Here is a 17,714-nt window from a genome sequence, read left to right as displayed (position 1 = left end):
AGGAAGGTTGGGTCTTGAGCTGGAGCCCTGGGAAGTAAGCACACAGAGGAACTTCATTGTGAGGAAAGAGAAGCAAGCCCCAGGAAGAGAGGAACCCAGTAAGTCTGAACCCTGGCAGACATCTTGCTCCAATACATGACAAAGAACTTTGGTGATGGAAGAAAATTATGTTTTATGGCCAAGTAACAGTAAATGTCTACCCCAAATAAATGAATACCCTTTCTAAAAGCCAACCAATATCTGGTATTTTGCATCAGCACCCCTTTAGCTGACTAATACACCTTCTATACTTGCCTCAGGTGGAGATTGCTCTCTGGTATAGCCATAATCCAAAGTCACTGCCAAGGGAAAGTTTTTCATTCCAGGCTTTTCTTTAAACTGTATGACACACCCTCAGAGAGTCTGCCCCCCTGCCAATATCCAGCTTAGCTGAAAACTCCCAATGAAGGAATTAGTTTCCCAAACCTGAAAACTGCCTTACCTCAGGGAATTTACACTTGACTGCTCTCATCTGGAGGTCCCAACTCCTCAGTCCTTCTTTTTACTTGTTTCTTTGAGTCTAAGAGGACATCTCATCTTCCATATCTGATTGCTGTTTCAAAACTCTACCATACTATGGACAGGAAGTGTCCTTATTCAGACCCCTGACCCACCCCCCCTTCCTCCTGCCAGGATAGGGAATTCCCTCTGCACCGGATGATCCATCCCTGAAAATAGCTACTGGCCCAGCAGCCTTGACAGGAAAGATGATTTTACTATAGAGTGTCATTTCTTTTTTTAATTTTGTGTTTTCCCTGGCAATGGAAAGTAAGCAGGCTGGTGACATGTGGCTGGGCTGGTAACTGCAAGTGCTATTTACAAGGGTAAATTACACACTGCCCCCCCCCATCCTTCACGGCCCCCCCATCAAAGGGCCGTCTTCTTCCCTCCTGCCTGCTTGCAGGCCGCATCTCTGGAACCCAGAGTGTGGAGAAAAGACCAAACCAGGAACAGCAAGTGGCACTTAGCCCTCCCCCCGTCCCCTCCAGCCCCCTACCCTGCCCACCCCCGCTACCAGGCAGTTGGCTTTGGGGCAGGTGGGCCAGCTCACAGGGCGGGAGAGGGAGGGAGACATCCTGCTCCAGCTTTCCCCTCCTGAATAAATCATTGATCCTTCAAAAAAAAAAAAGTGCCTTCTAAAGAGCAGATGCTTGATTAAGGGTGGAGGCATAAATAAGCCAATGAGCAGAAGTTCTAATTTATTAAGGTTTTATTTATCCTATATTCTCGAATAAGCCATGTTAAACCAGCTATATATCTTTAATTTTGCAAAACAGACTAAAAGCAATATAAGAATCCAAGAATTAACCAGCTTTTTACATTTTTTCACATTTCCAAGGAAATTCCTATTCCAATTCCATATTATCTTGTTTCAGATCTTAAAATACAATGGAAAATTTCCAATTTGTTTTAAAAAATAGCAAGTTTCTTTTGCTTAAATCTAATAAACAGTAATAAATGTACAATCAATGTTATATATTAATTTAGATTCTCAAGTTAATAAACCTTCTATTAAAAGGAACAACATTTTAAAAAATACCAAAAAGAAAGAAAGATGAACCTCCAAGTCGCCCATACAGAAGAGGGAAAATAGATATTATACACTGTGGTCACCTAGCTCCGCCCTGACCCTCCATGACTTAGAACAATGGCTGCCCTCTTCAAACAAAGACTGAAGAATCTGCCTCAGTCTTCATTCCTGCCAGGAGAAGCTGCTGGCCCACATAGAGCATCAAACATGGCAGGAGTACTCTCTGTGGGGACAATTCTGCCCTAGGCTCTCTCTTCCTCATCTTTTAACGCCTTCTCATACCAGGTAGAGAAAGATCTGGGGTGAGTCCCATTGACTTTGGCAAAAAACTCCAGCACTTTCATCTTGCTGATTTCCACAAGGGCTTTTGGACCCCACAGGAACTCATAGCGAGCAGGATCACTGCCAGGCACCTGCCGGTACTCCAGATACTTTTTCTTCACCAAATCTTGGGTGATGAGCTTCCTGGGCTCCCCATAGATGAAATGCTCCTTCCCTTCATACACTCCCATCATATTCAGTAAATCCCAGATCTCCTCCTCTGAAGCAGAGTTGCCCTCCATGAAGATCACACCCAGGATAATTATCAGGAGGCCATTTTTGGGTATGCCCTGGTCACCACTCACCATCTCATCACAAGTGAGGTTCAGTGAGTTGACAAAGATGTAGGAGTGGGTGGTGGGGTCCACTTCCTTCATGTCAATGCCACAGACCACCTCCATGCACTTACAAGCTTTCCTGAAGATTATAGGGAATTGGATCTTGTACCTTTTTTTGACAACTTTCAGCATTTCTTTCTTTGTAACAGGCAACCTCAGTCGATACTTGAGAAGCAGAAACTTCACCAAATCAGTCACCTTCTTCTCTATTGGGTCTTTGGATAAAGATACAGTATCTATTGTGTCCTGAGAGGTGCTTGTACTTTCATCTTCTACTTCAGTGTTGGAGCTCTCATCTGATGTTCTCAAAATGGTGGAGAAGGAGGAAGAAGAGTGTGAGGAGGTTATCTCAGGACTCTGGGGACTACTCGGTATCACATCAGTAGGCATCTCCACCTCCTCTGGGGTCTCTGGAAGCAGAGGAGAGGAAGGAGGGGAGGAGGACAGATAGGAGAAGTGGAAGGAAATGGGAGAGGAGGAGACCTCCTCCTCCTCTGCTACAGCAACCTGTGCATCTATGAGATCATGTGTTTCACTTTCGGCCTCCAGGTCTTGCTCAAACATGTAGCGTGGACACTTTGGAAAGTGAGACATGATGAAACTTGTGTGGGGACAGCACGCAGGAGTATGAACAGGAGGGCAGGTGGTTGGGATCCACAGGCCTGGGGGAGAGAGGGAGAGTGTAAGCAGCCTTGGTTGAGAAACTCAACCTTTGAGGCTCTGACATAGGCTAACTTACAGGTCTTCTCTTTCCGTGGTACTCAAGAGCCTCACAGGTTTCCTGTTCTCCTGCTTGGCCTGCCCCTAAGAAACAAAAGGAGGAAGTGAGAGAGCTCCTCAGGATGCAGCCTGCTGGAACTACCCAAAGCTTCCAGTGTTGACAGTAAGGTAAGTGGGGTCAAGTGCTATAGGGTCTGCTCTTTTCTGGGGTGGACAGTGGCCATGGTAGACAATCAGGAGTCTCACCTTGACTCTGGGCAGTGCTTGGGTCTCCTCCACTGTGCTGACCTGAGGACACGTGCCCCAGATCAATGCCCTCAGCTTCTCACTTCTTGAGTGCCTGTAAGAGGAAATGAGGGGTTACTTCAGGCTATAGACTGCAAGAACAGTCCTGGGTCTCCCAGCACTGACACAAGGGGCAGGGCCTGACTCTGTGAGGTTCCCACTGTTCTGGGGTACATGATCCTCTCAGTGTTCACTCAGGGTCCTAACCTTTCCCCTGACAGGGCCTGAGTCCCACCCCTCTGTTGACCTGAGGCAAAACTCTCAGAATAAGAGTTGACATTCCCTGAGACCCAAGAGGAGAAAGTGATGGGGATGTCACACACTGCCAACCTGTCCAGGGCCTCTCAGGGCTGAAAGGGTGGCCAAACTCTGTGGTAGCCCATCTGTCCTGGAATGGAGGATGTCTCCTAAGTCCTCACACTGATGACTGGTAGGATCTTTGACTCCTCTTTGCTGTCCTGAGTCTGGCCCCTCAGACCAAGGCCGTCAACTCCCTGAGACCACCAAGAAGGAATGACAGCACACCACATCTGAACATCATGCCCCAGAACCTCCCAGGGCTGTCAACAGGGGCAGGGTAGAAGTGGGGACCCTGCTCTCCTAAGATAAGATTCTCTCAGTCCTTCTTCAGTGTCCTTACCTTAATTCTCGATGGGCTCTGGAACTTTTCCTTCTGCTGACCTGATGTCACTTCCTCAGACCAGGGTGGTCACCTCCCCTGAGACCCTCAAGACAAAAGTAAAGAAGCACCACAATGGGTCCACCTTTGCCCAGGGCCTACTAGGGCTGACAGCAGGAATGGGCGGAAGGGGAAAGGTTTCTGTGGGGTTCCATCTGTCTGGTGTAGGGGTTAACCTCACTACTACTTAATATATTCATATTTAGACACAAGGCCTAGACCCCACCCCTTCTGCTAACCTGAGAATATGTTCCTAATTACAAGCCCCCAATCTCCCTGTGACTCCAGATGAGGAAAAGGCTCTGCTTGACAGACCTGCTCAGGGCCTTTCAGGACTAAAAGCTGGGGCACGTTTCTGTGGGCCCTTCTCTGGCTGGGTGGGAAACTCCCTCAGTTCTCTTAGGACTCCGGCAGGGCCTGGGGCCCCTCCCTCTGCTAACCTGAATCTGCCCCACTCAGACAAAGCCTCACCTCCCTCAGAGCCCAAGGCCGAAGTCAGGAAACAGCATATCTGAGGACCCTGCCCGGAGCCTCCCAGGGCTTACAGGGATGGCGGACTGTCTTCCATGGCAGCCACTGTACTGGGGGGGGGGGGGGGGGGGAGGGTTCAATTCTCTTCAAGTATGCATATTTATTTACTCCTGACAGCGCCTGGGGCTCCTCCCTTCTGAACATGCTTCCCTTTCGGGCCAGGGCCGCCATCTTGAGGAGAGGAAGGGAGCCTCTGGGAATCCTGCCCGAGCCTAGCAGGGCTGACGGTAGGGGTGCCCCTCCCTCTTTCTAAATGGGTAGTTTCCTCAGCGTCCTCACCTTGACTGCCGGGCAGGGCCTAAAGCTCCTCCCTCCGCTAAGCTGACTTCGCCTCCTCAGACCAAGCCTCGGACGCCAAGTCGGAAGTCAGAGAACAACGCTACATCCGGGGACTTTACCCAGAACCTCTCGGGGCTAACAGCAAGGAACAATGTATCTTAAGTCCCTAATTTCTGGGTGGGAAGTACTTTCAAACTTCTCTAAGTGTCCTCCCCTTGATACCTGGCAGAGTCTAGGGCCCTTCCTTCTGCTGACCTGAGGGTGCTTCCCTCAGAGGAAGCCTCACCTCCCTCAGCCCCCAAGGCGAAAGTCAGAAAACACTACATCTGGGACACTGCAGTGGGGGATGGGGTGCCCCCAGAGCTGACAGCAGGGGGCGCAAAGGAGAGCTGGATGTGACAGGGTCTCGTCGCCGAATTCTGCTGCCCTGATAATGCGTCCCTCAGGCCCAAGGCCTCCATGTCCATGAGAATCCTGAAATGGAAGTGAGGGGGGCACCTGTGCCAGAAAGTCCCAATCTGTACCTTGCAGTGCTGGCAGTAGAGTTAGGTTTCAGTGGTGCCCTTCTCTGTGTGCTAGGGGACCCTCTCAGTCCCCTGTAAGGGTTTCTCACCTTTATGCCTGGCAGGGGCTCCTACTCTTCCCTTTACTGACCAGAGTCCACCCTCCTCAGAAAAAGCCTCACCTCCCTCAGTCCCCAAGGCGGAAGTCAGGAAACACTACATTTCGGACACTGCAGTGGGGGTGGGTTGCCCCCAGAGTTGACAGCAGGGGGCGCAAAGGAGAGCTGGATGTGACAGGGTCTGGTCGCCGAATTCTGCTGCCCTGATAATGCGTCCCTCAGGCCAAGGCCTCCATGTCCATGAGAATCCTGAAATGGAAGTGAGGGGGGCACCTGTGCCAGAAAGTCCCAATCTGTACCTTGCAGTGCTGGCAGTAGAGTTAGGTTTCAGTGGTGCCCTTCTCTGTGTGCTAGGGGACCCTCTCAGTCCCCTGTAAGGGTTTCTCACCTTTATGCCTGGCAGGGGCTCCTACTCTTCCCTTTACTGACCAGAGTCCACCCTCCTCAGAAGAAGCCTCACCTCCCTCAGACCCCAAGGCGGAAGTCAGGAAACACCACATCTGGGGACAGCTTGGGCCCTCCTGGGGCTAATAGCAAGGGCCAGTTTCTCTGAGGACCTCTCTGTCTGGGTAGGAAGTCCCTTCAGTCCTCCCTAAGGGCCTTGACACCTGGCAATGCCTGGGACTCTTCCCTCTGCTGATCTGAGTCTCCCCCCTCAGATAAAGCCTGGCCTCCCTCAGACCCCAAAGCAAAAGTCAGGAAACACCATTTCGGTGGTGGGACCTCACGGGGTTGACAGCAGGGGCAGGGGCAGAACAGAGACAGAGCAAGAATCTATGGGGGATGCTGTGTTCTGGTGTGGGAGGGAGCCTAAGTCCTCAATTTATTCTTTTTTTCTCCTGACAGGGCCTAGGCCCCTCCCTTCTGAATGTGCTTCCCTTGATGCTTCCCTCCAGCCAAAGCCCTCCATTTCCAAGAAACCTCCAAATAGGAACTGAGAACAGGGGGATGCCTCTGACTGAGAATCCTTCCCAGGTCCTCCGAAGGCTAACAGCCTTGTTCTGGAAGGGACCAGACTCAGGGTATTTAAAAACACTGTATTGGGCCACCCCTGCCTGGGGCTTCGCAGTGCTAACAACTGTGGCGGGGGGGGGGCACTGCGGCCCCCCTACCTGGGATGGAAAAAATAGTATTGCTCAGGGTCTTCGCCTTGACTTATGGCTCTCCCTGGGCCCCTCCCTCTGCAGACCTGAGTGTGGTCCCTTTCAGAACAAGGTAAACACCTTCTCTGAGACCACCAGGTAGGAGTGAGGACTCAACACATCTGTAGACTTTGTCTCTGGGAATCTCTGAGCGGTCAGCAGAAGGAGGGCAGAGCCGGCCACTGGTCTCTCCTAGGATTAGAGTTCCCTCAGTTCTCACTCGGGTGCCTCACTTTGATTCCTGACAGAGCCTGGATCTGTTTCCTCCCTCTGCTGACCCGATAAAACTTTCCCTACTGAATTGACTTCACCCCCACAGACGACAGACCAAGTCCTTCACCTCTCTCAGATTCTTTTGGGGAAATTCAGGAGACACTACATAAAACCACCATACCCCAGGGCTTTCCAGAGCTGACTGCAGGGACAGAACTGGATTCTGTGGGCCTCCCTCTGTCTGGGGTGGGGAGCTCCTCAGTCCTCTCTTAGGGTCCTCCTCTTGATGCCTGACAAGACCTGAACCCTCCTCTCTCATGACCTGAAGTCGAGCCCCTTAGACCAAGGACATAGCCTCAATCTGACCCCATGTGGTGGGTATCAGGAAACACCACATTTGGCAACCATGCCGTGGGGTCTTCCAGGTTGACAGCAGGGACAGGGTGCTGTTGGTGCCTGTTTCTTCTGAGGTGGGACGTTCCCTCACTCTTCTCTCAGGGTCCTCACCTTGACACCTAGAAGGGCTGGAATTCCTCTCTCTGCTGCCCTTTGAGTCTGCAGCCCCTCAGATGAAGGCCCCCTGCGATGGCTTGTTTTGTAAATGTTCATGGCTCAGCATTTGGGACTTGGATTCCAAGGAGGAGGGCAAGCCTCGCACCTGTGCAGGGAACACAGTACCTACCGCAGGTGTGGCCATTAGATGAGATGAGACTGCACTCAATGCAGGCCTGAGTTTTTAACAGTTGGTGGGGGGTGACTAGAAATAGAAGAGAGGCAGATCTGGTAGAAGTCTCCCTGTGTAGAGTGAATGTAAACCCCCTTTGCTGCTAAGCCCCCACCCCCAAAAAGAATCTATGTAAAGATTAAACAAAACCACACACACACACAGAAACCAAAAGATTTATAAAGACACCCAGCAGCTCATGAGCCCTAGTATTGTGAAAGATGTGAATCCCAACATTCCTGAAGCTTCATTTGAAGCATGGCATCCCCCAAGTTGAAAATTAAGGGGATTGTGCTCTGCCTGTTATCCCTGCCTGCAGTCACTCCATGCTTGCCTCAGGTTTGGAAGGTATTCTATTTGGTCTCCTCTGTTTTGGGGAGAGAAGACCTCTCAGTCCTCACTGTTGAGGCTTCTCATCTTGGCTCCTGGCTCCTTGGTTAAATGCTGCCAGAGAGCTGCCCTCTTCCTTTCAGCTCTGGGCAATTGCCCAACTTCAACCTTTGCAGAAAAGGGTTTCAGGTCCAAGGCTATCTAGCTGGATGTGGGGAGGCAGGGGAGGGTATGTGCAGGATTGGCAAGCCTGAATTCCATAGGCAGGACACAAGCTGAGAACAATGAAGGTTTTGATGAATTACCTGGAAAAACTGGCTGGCTCAAGTAGAGATAAAAACTCTTCTTCTCTCCTTAGGCCTCATTGCTCCAGAGTCCTGCTGCTTCCCTGATTCTCTGGTCTCTCTTGCAGCATCTTGGGGTTTCTCTCTCTTTCTGTGGCTGTCAGAGTTCCTGGAGTCCTCTCTCACTTGGCAGGGTAAAATGGCAGTCCACAATCTGTCAGCAGCCAACTTTTATGTGACACAGCATCTCTGATGATTCTTTGATGTAGACATTTTCACAGCCTCTGAACTGTAAGATTTTACCTTAATAAAGCCCCATTATAAAAGCCAAAAACAAAACAAAACTCTTCTTCCTGACTGCTGAAATCAGCAGTTTGCCCTTTAGGGCCTTCACATGATTGAATGATCCTTTCATTGCTGAAGGAAATCTCCTTTGTTAATTATAGATGTAATCAACTAGCTAATGATTTAAATCCACAAAATACCCTCACAGTAACAATCAGGGCAGGACTTGCATGTTCAAATCACTGGAAACCATAATCTAGCCAAGATGACACATGAACTTAATTATCAAATCATGTAAGGATGGCTTGAGCTTTGAACATAAGTTCAGTTTATATTGTTTGAAAGGGACCAGTTTGGTCTCTTTTTTTTTTCCCAAAAATGTGACCCATTTCACCTAGGATTTCAAATTTAATGGCATGATATTTATAATAAAAATTGTATTATGGAAATCCTAAAATATATATACTAGTAGAGAAATTAATATAGTGAACCCAATGTGCCTGACATGCAGCATCAAGAACCATCAACAAATGGCCAATCTTGTTCCAACTATACTCCCATCCCTACTTTTGGAATAATGTAAAACAAATCCAAGACATATACCAAGACTTCATCTCCAAGAACTTCAGGGCACATTTCTAAAAGATAAGGACTCTCTTATAAATAATAAACTCTACCATATCATTACTAGAAATTTAAATAAATAAGTCATTAATACCATGAAATGTTCCATTATTTTTCATAGTTATTGGACGGTCTTTTACATTTAAAAAAAAATTAGTTTCCTTGAATTGGTGTCTAAATATAGTCTATACATTGTAATTGTTCTATGTCCCATGTAATTTTGTTTTTTGTTTTTTTAAAGATGTATTTATTTATTTTATTTCTCTCCCCTTCCCCCTCTCCCCCACCCCCACCCCCACCCCAACCCCCACCCCAGTTGTCTGTTCTCTGTGTCTATCTACTGCGTGTTCTTTCTTTGTCCACTTCTGCTGTTGTCAGCGGCACAGGAATCTGTGTTTCTTTTTGTTGCTTCATCTTGTTGTGTCAGCTCTCCATGTGTGTGGCACCATTTCTGGGCAGGCTGAACTTTCTTTCGCACTGGGCAGCTCTCCTTACAGGGTGCACTCCTTGCACACATCAGCCCTGCGCTTGGGCCAGCTCCACACGGGTCAGGGAGGCCCGGGCTTTGAACCACGGACCTCCCATGTGGTAGACGGATGCCCTAACCACTGGGTTAAGTCCACTTCCCCCATAAGTCATTTTGAATCTATAGATTTCTGCTACATCACCCTTTTTTCCTTGCTATTTTTTGTTGTTGTTGTTAAAAGTTCTTATTTCTCATAGTCTGGATTTTGCTGATTGCAACACTTTGGTGTCCTTTAACCTGTACTTTGGCCCCTTGTATTTCTTTAAATTGGTAATTAGAGGTAGAAGCTTGATCAGATTATGTTTACTTATTTGTTTTGTTGTTGTTTTGCAAGACCATTCCATAAGTGAGGCCGTGTACACCACCAGGAGGCACATAATGTCTGCTCATCATCCTTTGTGCTCATTTTGGCAGTCATTGATGATAATCACATTCATACATTAATCCATTAGAGGTTCCAGAATGGTAATTCTCTCATTCTGTCTTTCCTTCTCAGTTTATTAGCTGAGGTACCTCTACACATAGAAATCTTTGTCCACCATTTGCTTATCCTGAGGGAATGGTATATTTGTAATGTCTCTTATAAGATTTAAATCTCTGCTGCATCTGTATTTTGTAGAATACTATTTAACTTATTTTTGCATAGTTTTCCTGTTAGTAATTGATCATATTTGCAAGCATTGTCTATTAGATAAGTCTTTTCAAAGAACTAGATTTCAATATTTGGCTCCACTGTTTTCTATTTCATTATTTCTGCATTTGTCTTTTTTTTTACCTACCTATCCTGTTTTTAGGTTAATATGCTATTGATTCCCTAGTTTCTTGAATTTCTTGAATGTTTTAAGTATTTCTTCTTGTCTAATATATCTATTGAAAGCTATATATTTCCCTCTGAGTATCACTTGGGCCTTATCACTCATGTAGTGTTTTATAAGTTTATGCATATTGCTTGAATTTTTACGTTAAGTATAAATACTCTATTACTTATGTTATTAGAGTTTTTCTATATACATACAGAATATTTAGGCTGCATAAAATTCTTTTTGAGAAGGCTGTGAAGAAAATGAGAAAGATAGAAGGTTATCTGGAGGATGCTTAAGGGTCCAGTGGTATTTTCTTTTATTTTGTCTTTGTTATTAATTATAGAAGAGACTTACGCAAATTTAACTGCTTGACAGTTAACAGTGTTGGCTAATCCCAGGAATGCAAAGAGTTTTAACCCTGGAAAATCAATCAGTATATTTGGCACAGGTAGCAGTCAGGGATCATCAAAGAAAATAGAAACCACTGCAAATATTTAACACAGAGGAAATGTAGTGCAGGGAATTGATTACATAAATGATGGAGAAGCCAAGCAGGGGAGAATTTGGGCACACAGCAATTAACAACATGGGGAAGTCACTCCCACCTCTAGGCTGCAAAGACAAAGAGGGGAGATAGTGTTACTGGAGTCCAGGTGTTGAGTTCAACTGAATCTGGAGCCATGATGGAACAATTTGATGGGGGCTGGAGCCACAGAGAATATGTAGCCATTGAATGAGAAGCCAGCTAATACAGAGGAAGGAGAAAAACTCTGGCTGCTCCATACTTCTGGACTTTAATTTCATGCTACTCTCACCTGTTCACTGAAAGGAGATGGCAGCCAATGTCAACAATCCTAGAAATTGCATCCTGCAGGAATCAGTCACTGTATGTTGAGCAGAGACGGGGATGAGTGAAGGGTGGATCTGAGGGCAATGAGAAAAATCATATCTAAATTGATTTATGAAAGTATTTAATAATCTATCCTGCTCCCATTCCCACCTAGCCAAGCCCAGGCTAGGTTAGATGCCCTTCTCTCTGCTCCTACTCCCCCTCCCAACATAGCATTAATTTCCAAGCTGTGATTAATGGTTTACTTGTCTATCTCCTCCAATGGCCTATAAGTTCCACAAGTGCAAAAACACCATTATATCTGCAGTGTCTGTATATTGCTTGGAGTGTGTGTACATAGAGAAAATATTTATTGATTCATTTAATTTGCCAATGCTTTTGAGTTGTTAAATAAAATACTTAATTCTTTTAACAATATAATTTTAACTAAGTGGAGTATCAAAAGACATGATTGTACAAATGTAAACAAAGAAACTGATGATGGTAACTCCTTCCATCTAGTCATGTTACTCTCTTACATGAAGTAGTTTGCATTGACCATCATCTAACCTAGTAATTGCATCATCCTCAGTGTTGATTTGACAATATTGTCGCACATAATCTTAGAAACCCATCAAGGGTGGGAAGGGAAGGATTATGGAACATATGTTTATAGCCTCAAGGAAAAGGTCTTAAATGTTGTTTTCTTTTTTCACACAAATTACTTTAGCAATGGAATTTTCACAACTATACTGAGTAAAACAATACAGTTAACAGAACTATTAATTTCAGACACTGACAAAGTATATTTCACCTGAGATTTAACAGAAAAATGGAGACAGCCACCTAACATGGATGTCCGAAGTGACCTCAGTTTTGCATGTCTATCTAGCTGGAAATGAATTCTCTCTATGGTACCCCATTTCCAATATTTAGATAATGTAATCATAGGTTCAGATCATTAGGAAAGGGACCTTGAAGGTCATCTGAGCTAGTCACCCCTTGTACTTTTAGTTGCTCTAGCTGTTAGAAAGTTCTTTGTATAAAGTCCCAAACTGGTCCCCATGTAACCATTTATTCATTAGTTCTAGTTCTGCTTTGTGGAATCACACTGAGCATATCTAAAGAACCTATGAAAACCCTTCAGGTGTTTGAAAATAGCCAACATGCCCTTCTCAGGTCTTGCTCATCCAAGATAAACATTCTCATTGCTTTCAAGGATTCCCCACATATCATAGTGTCTAGACCATTGCTGTCTATTACGGTAGCCACATGTGGCTATTAAAATTAAATTTTAAGTTACTTAAAACTAAAAATTCACTTCCTCGGTCATACTAGCCAAATTTGAAAGTGCTAAATAACCATTTGTGGCTAATAACTACTGTATTAGTAAGCACCATCATTATCACTGCAAAAGGTACTACTGGTCAGCACTGGTCTAGACATTTCAGTATCTTGGGATCTCTCTTAGTTCTAAACCTTCTGTATTTTCCCCATAGACCATTGTATCACCCATAGTTCAACTAGAGAAGAGGGAAAACTAGTATATGAATGAAAATAGTGGTTCTTTCTGTGAAATGTGATAATCTATACATTTAATTTCTACTTCTAAGCCTATGGATATTTGCTATGTTATGTTGCAGCAGTTTTCAAAATCAGAGATTCTAAACTATTGGAAGAATTCTAATAACTTCCTGATATGCAATGCCTACATATGTGCTTTTACCTTGTAATAATTTATTGACAAAATTTGCTGCCTGAAAACAGACAGGTTCTGCATTGGTATTCAATCCAGAAAGTTAATATACGTGCAGATACTGCAGGGACAGTAACTGAGGACAGATGGGCAAGCCAATCTCCAGCCTCGGGTTTGAGCACTCTCTCCATGTGGATCACTACCTCTCTCCCTAACTGGCAGCTGCTGCCACAACCAGCACTGTCTCCAGTCTAGGCCCAGATTTAGCCCAGCCACCTCTATGGGGACTAGTAGTCCCCTGACAGCACTGGGCATGTACTTGTGTACTGGACAGCCATGTCAACTGCCCCTTGTCCTTGGAGCCTTTGTTCCTGTGCCCACACCTGGCATATCTCTACTGCTCATGCACATGCTCCATCATCCCATAGGGTTTCACTTACAGAACACAAGGTCAAAGAAAAAATTTTAAAATTCAAGTTAGCAGGAGCAGAGCATTAAAGCAAGCACAAAGGCCCTTTGAAGAGTGGGGCCCTCAGCAAGTGCCCAGGTCACATACCCATAAAGATAGCCCTGCAATAAAATTACATAAAATGAAATACCTCCTAGGTGAATATGGAAAGGTTTATCAGGAAACTATTTTAACAGTAGAGACAGAAGGTCATTAGAATATTAAATAGGGCAGTTGTGAGAGGAATGAAAAAGGGTGGATAGATTAGAGTGTTTTGGGGAGTGGATTTTTTTTAATAAGCAACAGAAACCCAAGTCTACCTTTGTACAAAAAACAAAGTTAATGGCTCACATAATGAAACAAACAGATTTATCTGGTGTCAGAAAAGTTGGAACCGAGGCCTCAATTCCCTCTCTTTCATTTCACATTCACTGTCTTGTGTACTAACCCCTGAGACCAAGACACTTGGCTACTCTACTAGGACAGCTTTCTTTGATTCCCAAGAGGGAAAGAGATGCTGGACTAATAATCGACAATATAAACTATAGAAAGATAGTCTCTAAACAAATGGAATACTCTTTCCAACATCTAAAAAATTTGGAACTAGAGAGAAGGAAACAGAATAGCAGTTATGTATAGCAGGGGAAGCATAGAGAGATTGAGAGGTGATAGGTTTTGTTTGTTTGTTTGGTTTTCATTTTTCAGTATTGTTGTTTTTGTTACTGGAATGATGAAGATGCTCTAAGAATGACTGAAGAGATGAATGTGCAACCACGTGATTATACTAAATACCATTGATTGCACACTTTGGATGGATTTATGCTTTATTAATATGTATCAATAATATTGATTTGTTAAAAAAATCATGGACCCAAAAATAAAATAAAATTTTTGGATGAGGCTTCATAAGGCAGTATCTTATTCTTGATATGTGGAAGAAGGTTAATTTATACCTTGCTCTTAATGTTCTGGGGCTGTTTTTCTGATGTGAGGAAGGGACATGTCAAGAATGATTCCCAAAGTTTAGTAAAAAGGTGTTATTATCTGACTCTTCAGTTTATCCACTATTTTGTTCACCACCATTAAAACTGATAGTTGTTAACTACAAATGCCAAAAAAAATACCCGAATAAAACAAAAAACCAATAGCAGAAAATTCCACAAAGAAAACCTACATATTTTGTACTTTCATTAATTATTAATACTTTTAAAATATATTCATAGATAAGAAAGATGAATGCTGGAACCAGAAACTTTGATTTTCCTGCTACTTTTTAAAAGATGTTTGGTCATGTTTTCCCCCTTGGACCCACAGAATCCAAATATATGAGAATCTGAAGAATGTCATAGTATATCAAACACTGGATGCGAGATAGAGCAGGGTGAGATGCTAAGGTTTTTTAATTCATCCTGATTAAACAAAATGGAGGCATTTTTGAGCCAGTAATAGGGGTAGAGGGTTACCAACAAAGGATAGGTTTCTATTATTGTCTTTTACCCAGTGGAAATCATCCGAAAGGGCTGAGCATTCTTCTGAGAACCCAGTTCTGACCAGCTCGGTCTCTGCTTTGAAAATCAAATTTCTTAGTCTGGTGAGATAATCAAGCCTCAACTTAACTTTCTGGGTCCATTACTTCCTTACCTCAGAAAGTCATATATGGTCTCTTTAACAGACCATGAGCACACATCATCCTTCAAGGCACAACTCAGATGCCACTCCCTCAGTTTCCATCCTCCAAGCTTCAGTCCCTGTTTATCCTCATTTCTTGGCAATATTTTATCCTTCTATTGCTTATTACAGTTTGCTTGGGCTTGGCATGATTTGTGAATATGTAAGTCTTCCCTTCTCAACTACATATCAGCGTTAAGAGTACAACTTGGCACATAAGTACTCAGTGGTGGAAATTAACTGAGATGGGGACACTAGTGATTGACTTCATTATCAGAATACATCTTTGTATTGAGCTCTAAGTCTGGATTGCACAGTGTTGGGCAGAGGGGACTAGGACAAGCCACCTAAGGACAGGGCAACTACAGAAAGGCGACATCCTAGTTTCATTCTAGCATTTACTAGTATTTTATTAAGAGCAACTGGATTCTTAAATGTTGTACCCACTGGTTGTTACAGCTTTTGAAGACTTCACTTCCAATTTTCTGTCTATACTAAAATGCAACATTTTTTATTTCCCTTGGAGCATCTTATAAAAATTCTGCTTTTTTCTCATGCAAATTCAGTTTCTGTGGCACATGTACATAATTATACTCTATCAATTTTCACTTGAGTGCATTTTTTTCCTCTTATTTATTTCTGATATTTTACGGAAAATTACTTAAGTGATTCAACACTCTATTTCCAAGTATATATCCAGGTGAAAAATGAAGGAGTGAATTTACAGACAGTGTATAAATCCAACATTATGAATATCTCCCAAGACGATGTTTACAATAAGCAGGCAACTTTTGCCATGCTTACAAGATGACATAAAATTCTCTAGAACCCCAAACACATCATATGGACAACAGAAAAAAACTCTGGGCAGCTGTTTTCTCATGGCAGAGAGGAAAAACAACAAACTAAATTCCCATTGGGACATCAAAGTAATTACACTAGGACAGGATATTAATTTCAAATGTAGTTCAAATGTTACAACTGTCAGAATAATGAAAAGGTTTTTATGGTAAATACTAAATAATTACCCTGTTGTCTGGGCTACTTTCTCTCTCCCATGTTATTTTCACTGTATTTTTACATAACAAAATTATAAATGCTTATTACAGAAAATGCAAAAACATGTAAAGAAAATAAAAATCCACCTGTAACACACTACTCAAGGATTAAATTCTTTAAAATATTGATATATTTATTCCCAGTCTTTTTGTCAATGCAAATACAAGAGACCCCTTATTTAATGTAATCTGTCAAAAAGTCCTTCAAAAATGGAATCCAAAGTTATTCTAAATATTTTAACATAAAACATGAAAGTGAACATTTCTTTGCCAGTTCTTTGAAGAACTAAGGTATTTTTAAAGTGCATCCAGTGAATTTCCAACAGTGAATTCTGTTGCTCTTTCTTATGAAACCCACATCCACAATGAGTTCACTAATATTTCTGATTACATTTCCTTTGAATTGGAGAAAGAGCTTAAAAAAAGCAACTACCAAACAATCTGAAACACACCTTCTAATTTTAAAAATCATTTTCCCTAAATATTTTTGTTTCCTTGCTCGTATCTAATTATACAGACTTTTTTAGGTGCTTACTTTTACTGTCTTTCCAAAGTTTTTCACTCTAGTTTTCTTACAAGAAAAAAACTTTCTTTTTACAGTTCTATATCATTGGTTTCCATGACATTTAATTAAGTCAATAATTATATAAAGCTTAACTAGTATTAAAAAGGTTTGGGAACAGATAAGAATGATTCTTAGTAAACATGTGACTCAACCAGTAGGAAAACAGACATAATGGCACACAGAGAGTTACCTACCAGCTGTGAGCTTTACATGTGCTGCAGGTATTCTAAGTTTCATAGAGGAAGCAGAGAACACTCAGAGGTCACCTAACAGAACTCCTACTACTTATTTTTATTATGAAACTGTGATCAGAATATATATATATATATATATATATATCACTTTCCTAATTGGATCCAAAGTTTGTTTTAGTCATTAAAGTCATCAAATAACATTTTAAAAGCAAAGAGTAGCAATATGATCATTGTTGAGACTTGTAAACAGAGAATAGTCATTAAAAAAAGGGAAAAGGGAACTACTTTATTCAGCATACTATTATAACTGCCAAACAAATAAGTTTTTAAAAGGACTGTTCAAAGTTTTCTTTGGGGGGGGGGATGAGGATTAGTGATGTTTATAATATGTTTTGACATATTTTGCAGTTTCTTCTTCAATTATGAAATATTTTATACATACAAAGAACATAGAGTATTAAAATGAACACCTCTGTACCCACAACCCACTTTATGAAATAAAACATTATAGATAAATATGAAATCTACTCTGCATCATTTTGTATCAGTCTGGGTCCCAAGAGCAAACACGATGACACACTCTGCATAGGGTCATTCCAAGAGGATTTGTTGAAAAAGGGTCTCTCCACAAAAGTGTGGATGTAAGAGAACCACGATGGGTCTTGCGGAAATTTGGGACTAGTAGTAACTAAGCTGTTACCACCCGTAAGCCCAAGGTGATAGGAGAGGGAGAGGTATCTGAAAACCAAAGAAGCTTTGTGTAGAATTGGCCACCTTAAGAATAGCAGAGACCTTTGTTCAAGGGACATAGCAAGCTTGAGGTGACCTCACAGAGAGGGAGCCAAGGAAATACTTTCTTTCCTCCCTCTGATGTACTGGGGATGCCCTTGTCTAAACCCAACCTGAAGTCAGAGAAATGGAAAACACATGGATACAATCCATAAAGGACAGCCTCTCCAGTCAGAGAACACAGAGGTGAA

At 43.1% G+C, this 17,714-nt stretch overlaps 1 protein-coding gene across 1 annotated transcript in view; it reads right to left on the bottom strand.

Annotated features, from left to right (window-relative positions):
• Positions 1 to 1,231: 1,231 nt before the first annotated feature.
• The window catches only part of LOC101438175 (melanoma-associated antigen 10-like), a 158,594-nt gene continuing 142,111 nt past the window's right edge, over positions 1,232 to 17,714 (bottom strand). Inside the window, exons 16-21 of the mRNA XM_071213154.1 lie at positions 11,092 to 11,200; positions 8,060 to 8,327; positions 3,875 to 3,960; positions 3,196 to 3,289; positions 2,969 to 3,033; positions 1,232 to 2,891 (exon numbers count right to left, since the gene is read on the bottom strand). Coding sequence (XP_071069255.1) covers positions 1,813 to 2,823 — 1,011 coding nt within the window. The 5' untranslated portion in view covers positions 2,824 to 2,891; positions 2,969 to 3,033; positions 3,196 to 3,289; ... (1 more) ...; positions 8,060 to 8,327; positions 11,092 to 11,200 and the 3' untranslated portion in view covers positions 1,232 to 1,812. The remainder of the gene's footprint in view (positions 2,892 to 2,968; positions 3,034 to 3,195; positions 3,290 to 3,874; positions 3,961 to 8,059; positions 8,328 to 11,091; positions 11,201 to 17,714) is intronic.

Source organism: Dasypus novemcinctus, chromosome X, assembly GCF_030445035.2.
Source record: "Dasypus novemcinctus isolate mDasNov1 chromosome X, mDasNov1.1.hap2, whole genome shotgun sequence".
In the NCBI taxonomy this organism is placed as follows: domain Eukaryota; kingdom Metazoa; phylum Chordata; class Mammalia; order Cingulata; family Dasypodidae; genus Dasypus; species Dasypus novemcinctus.
This window is presented reverse-complemented; position numbering and strand designations above follow the sequence as displayed.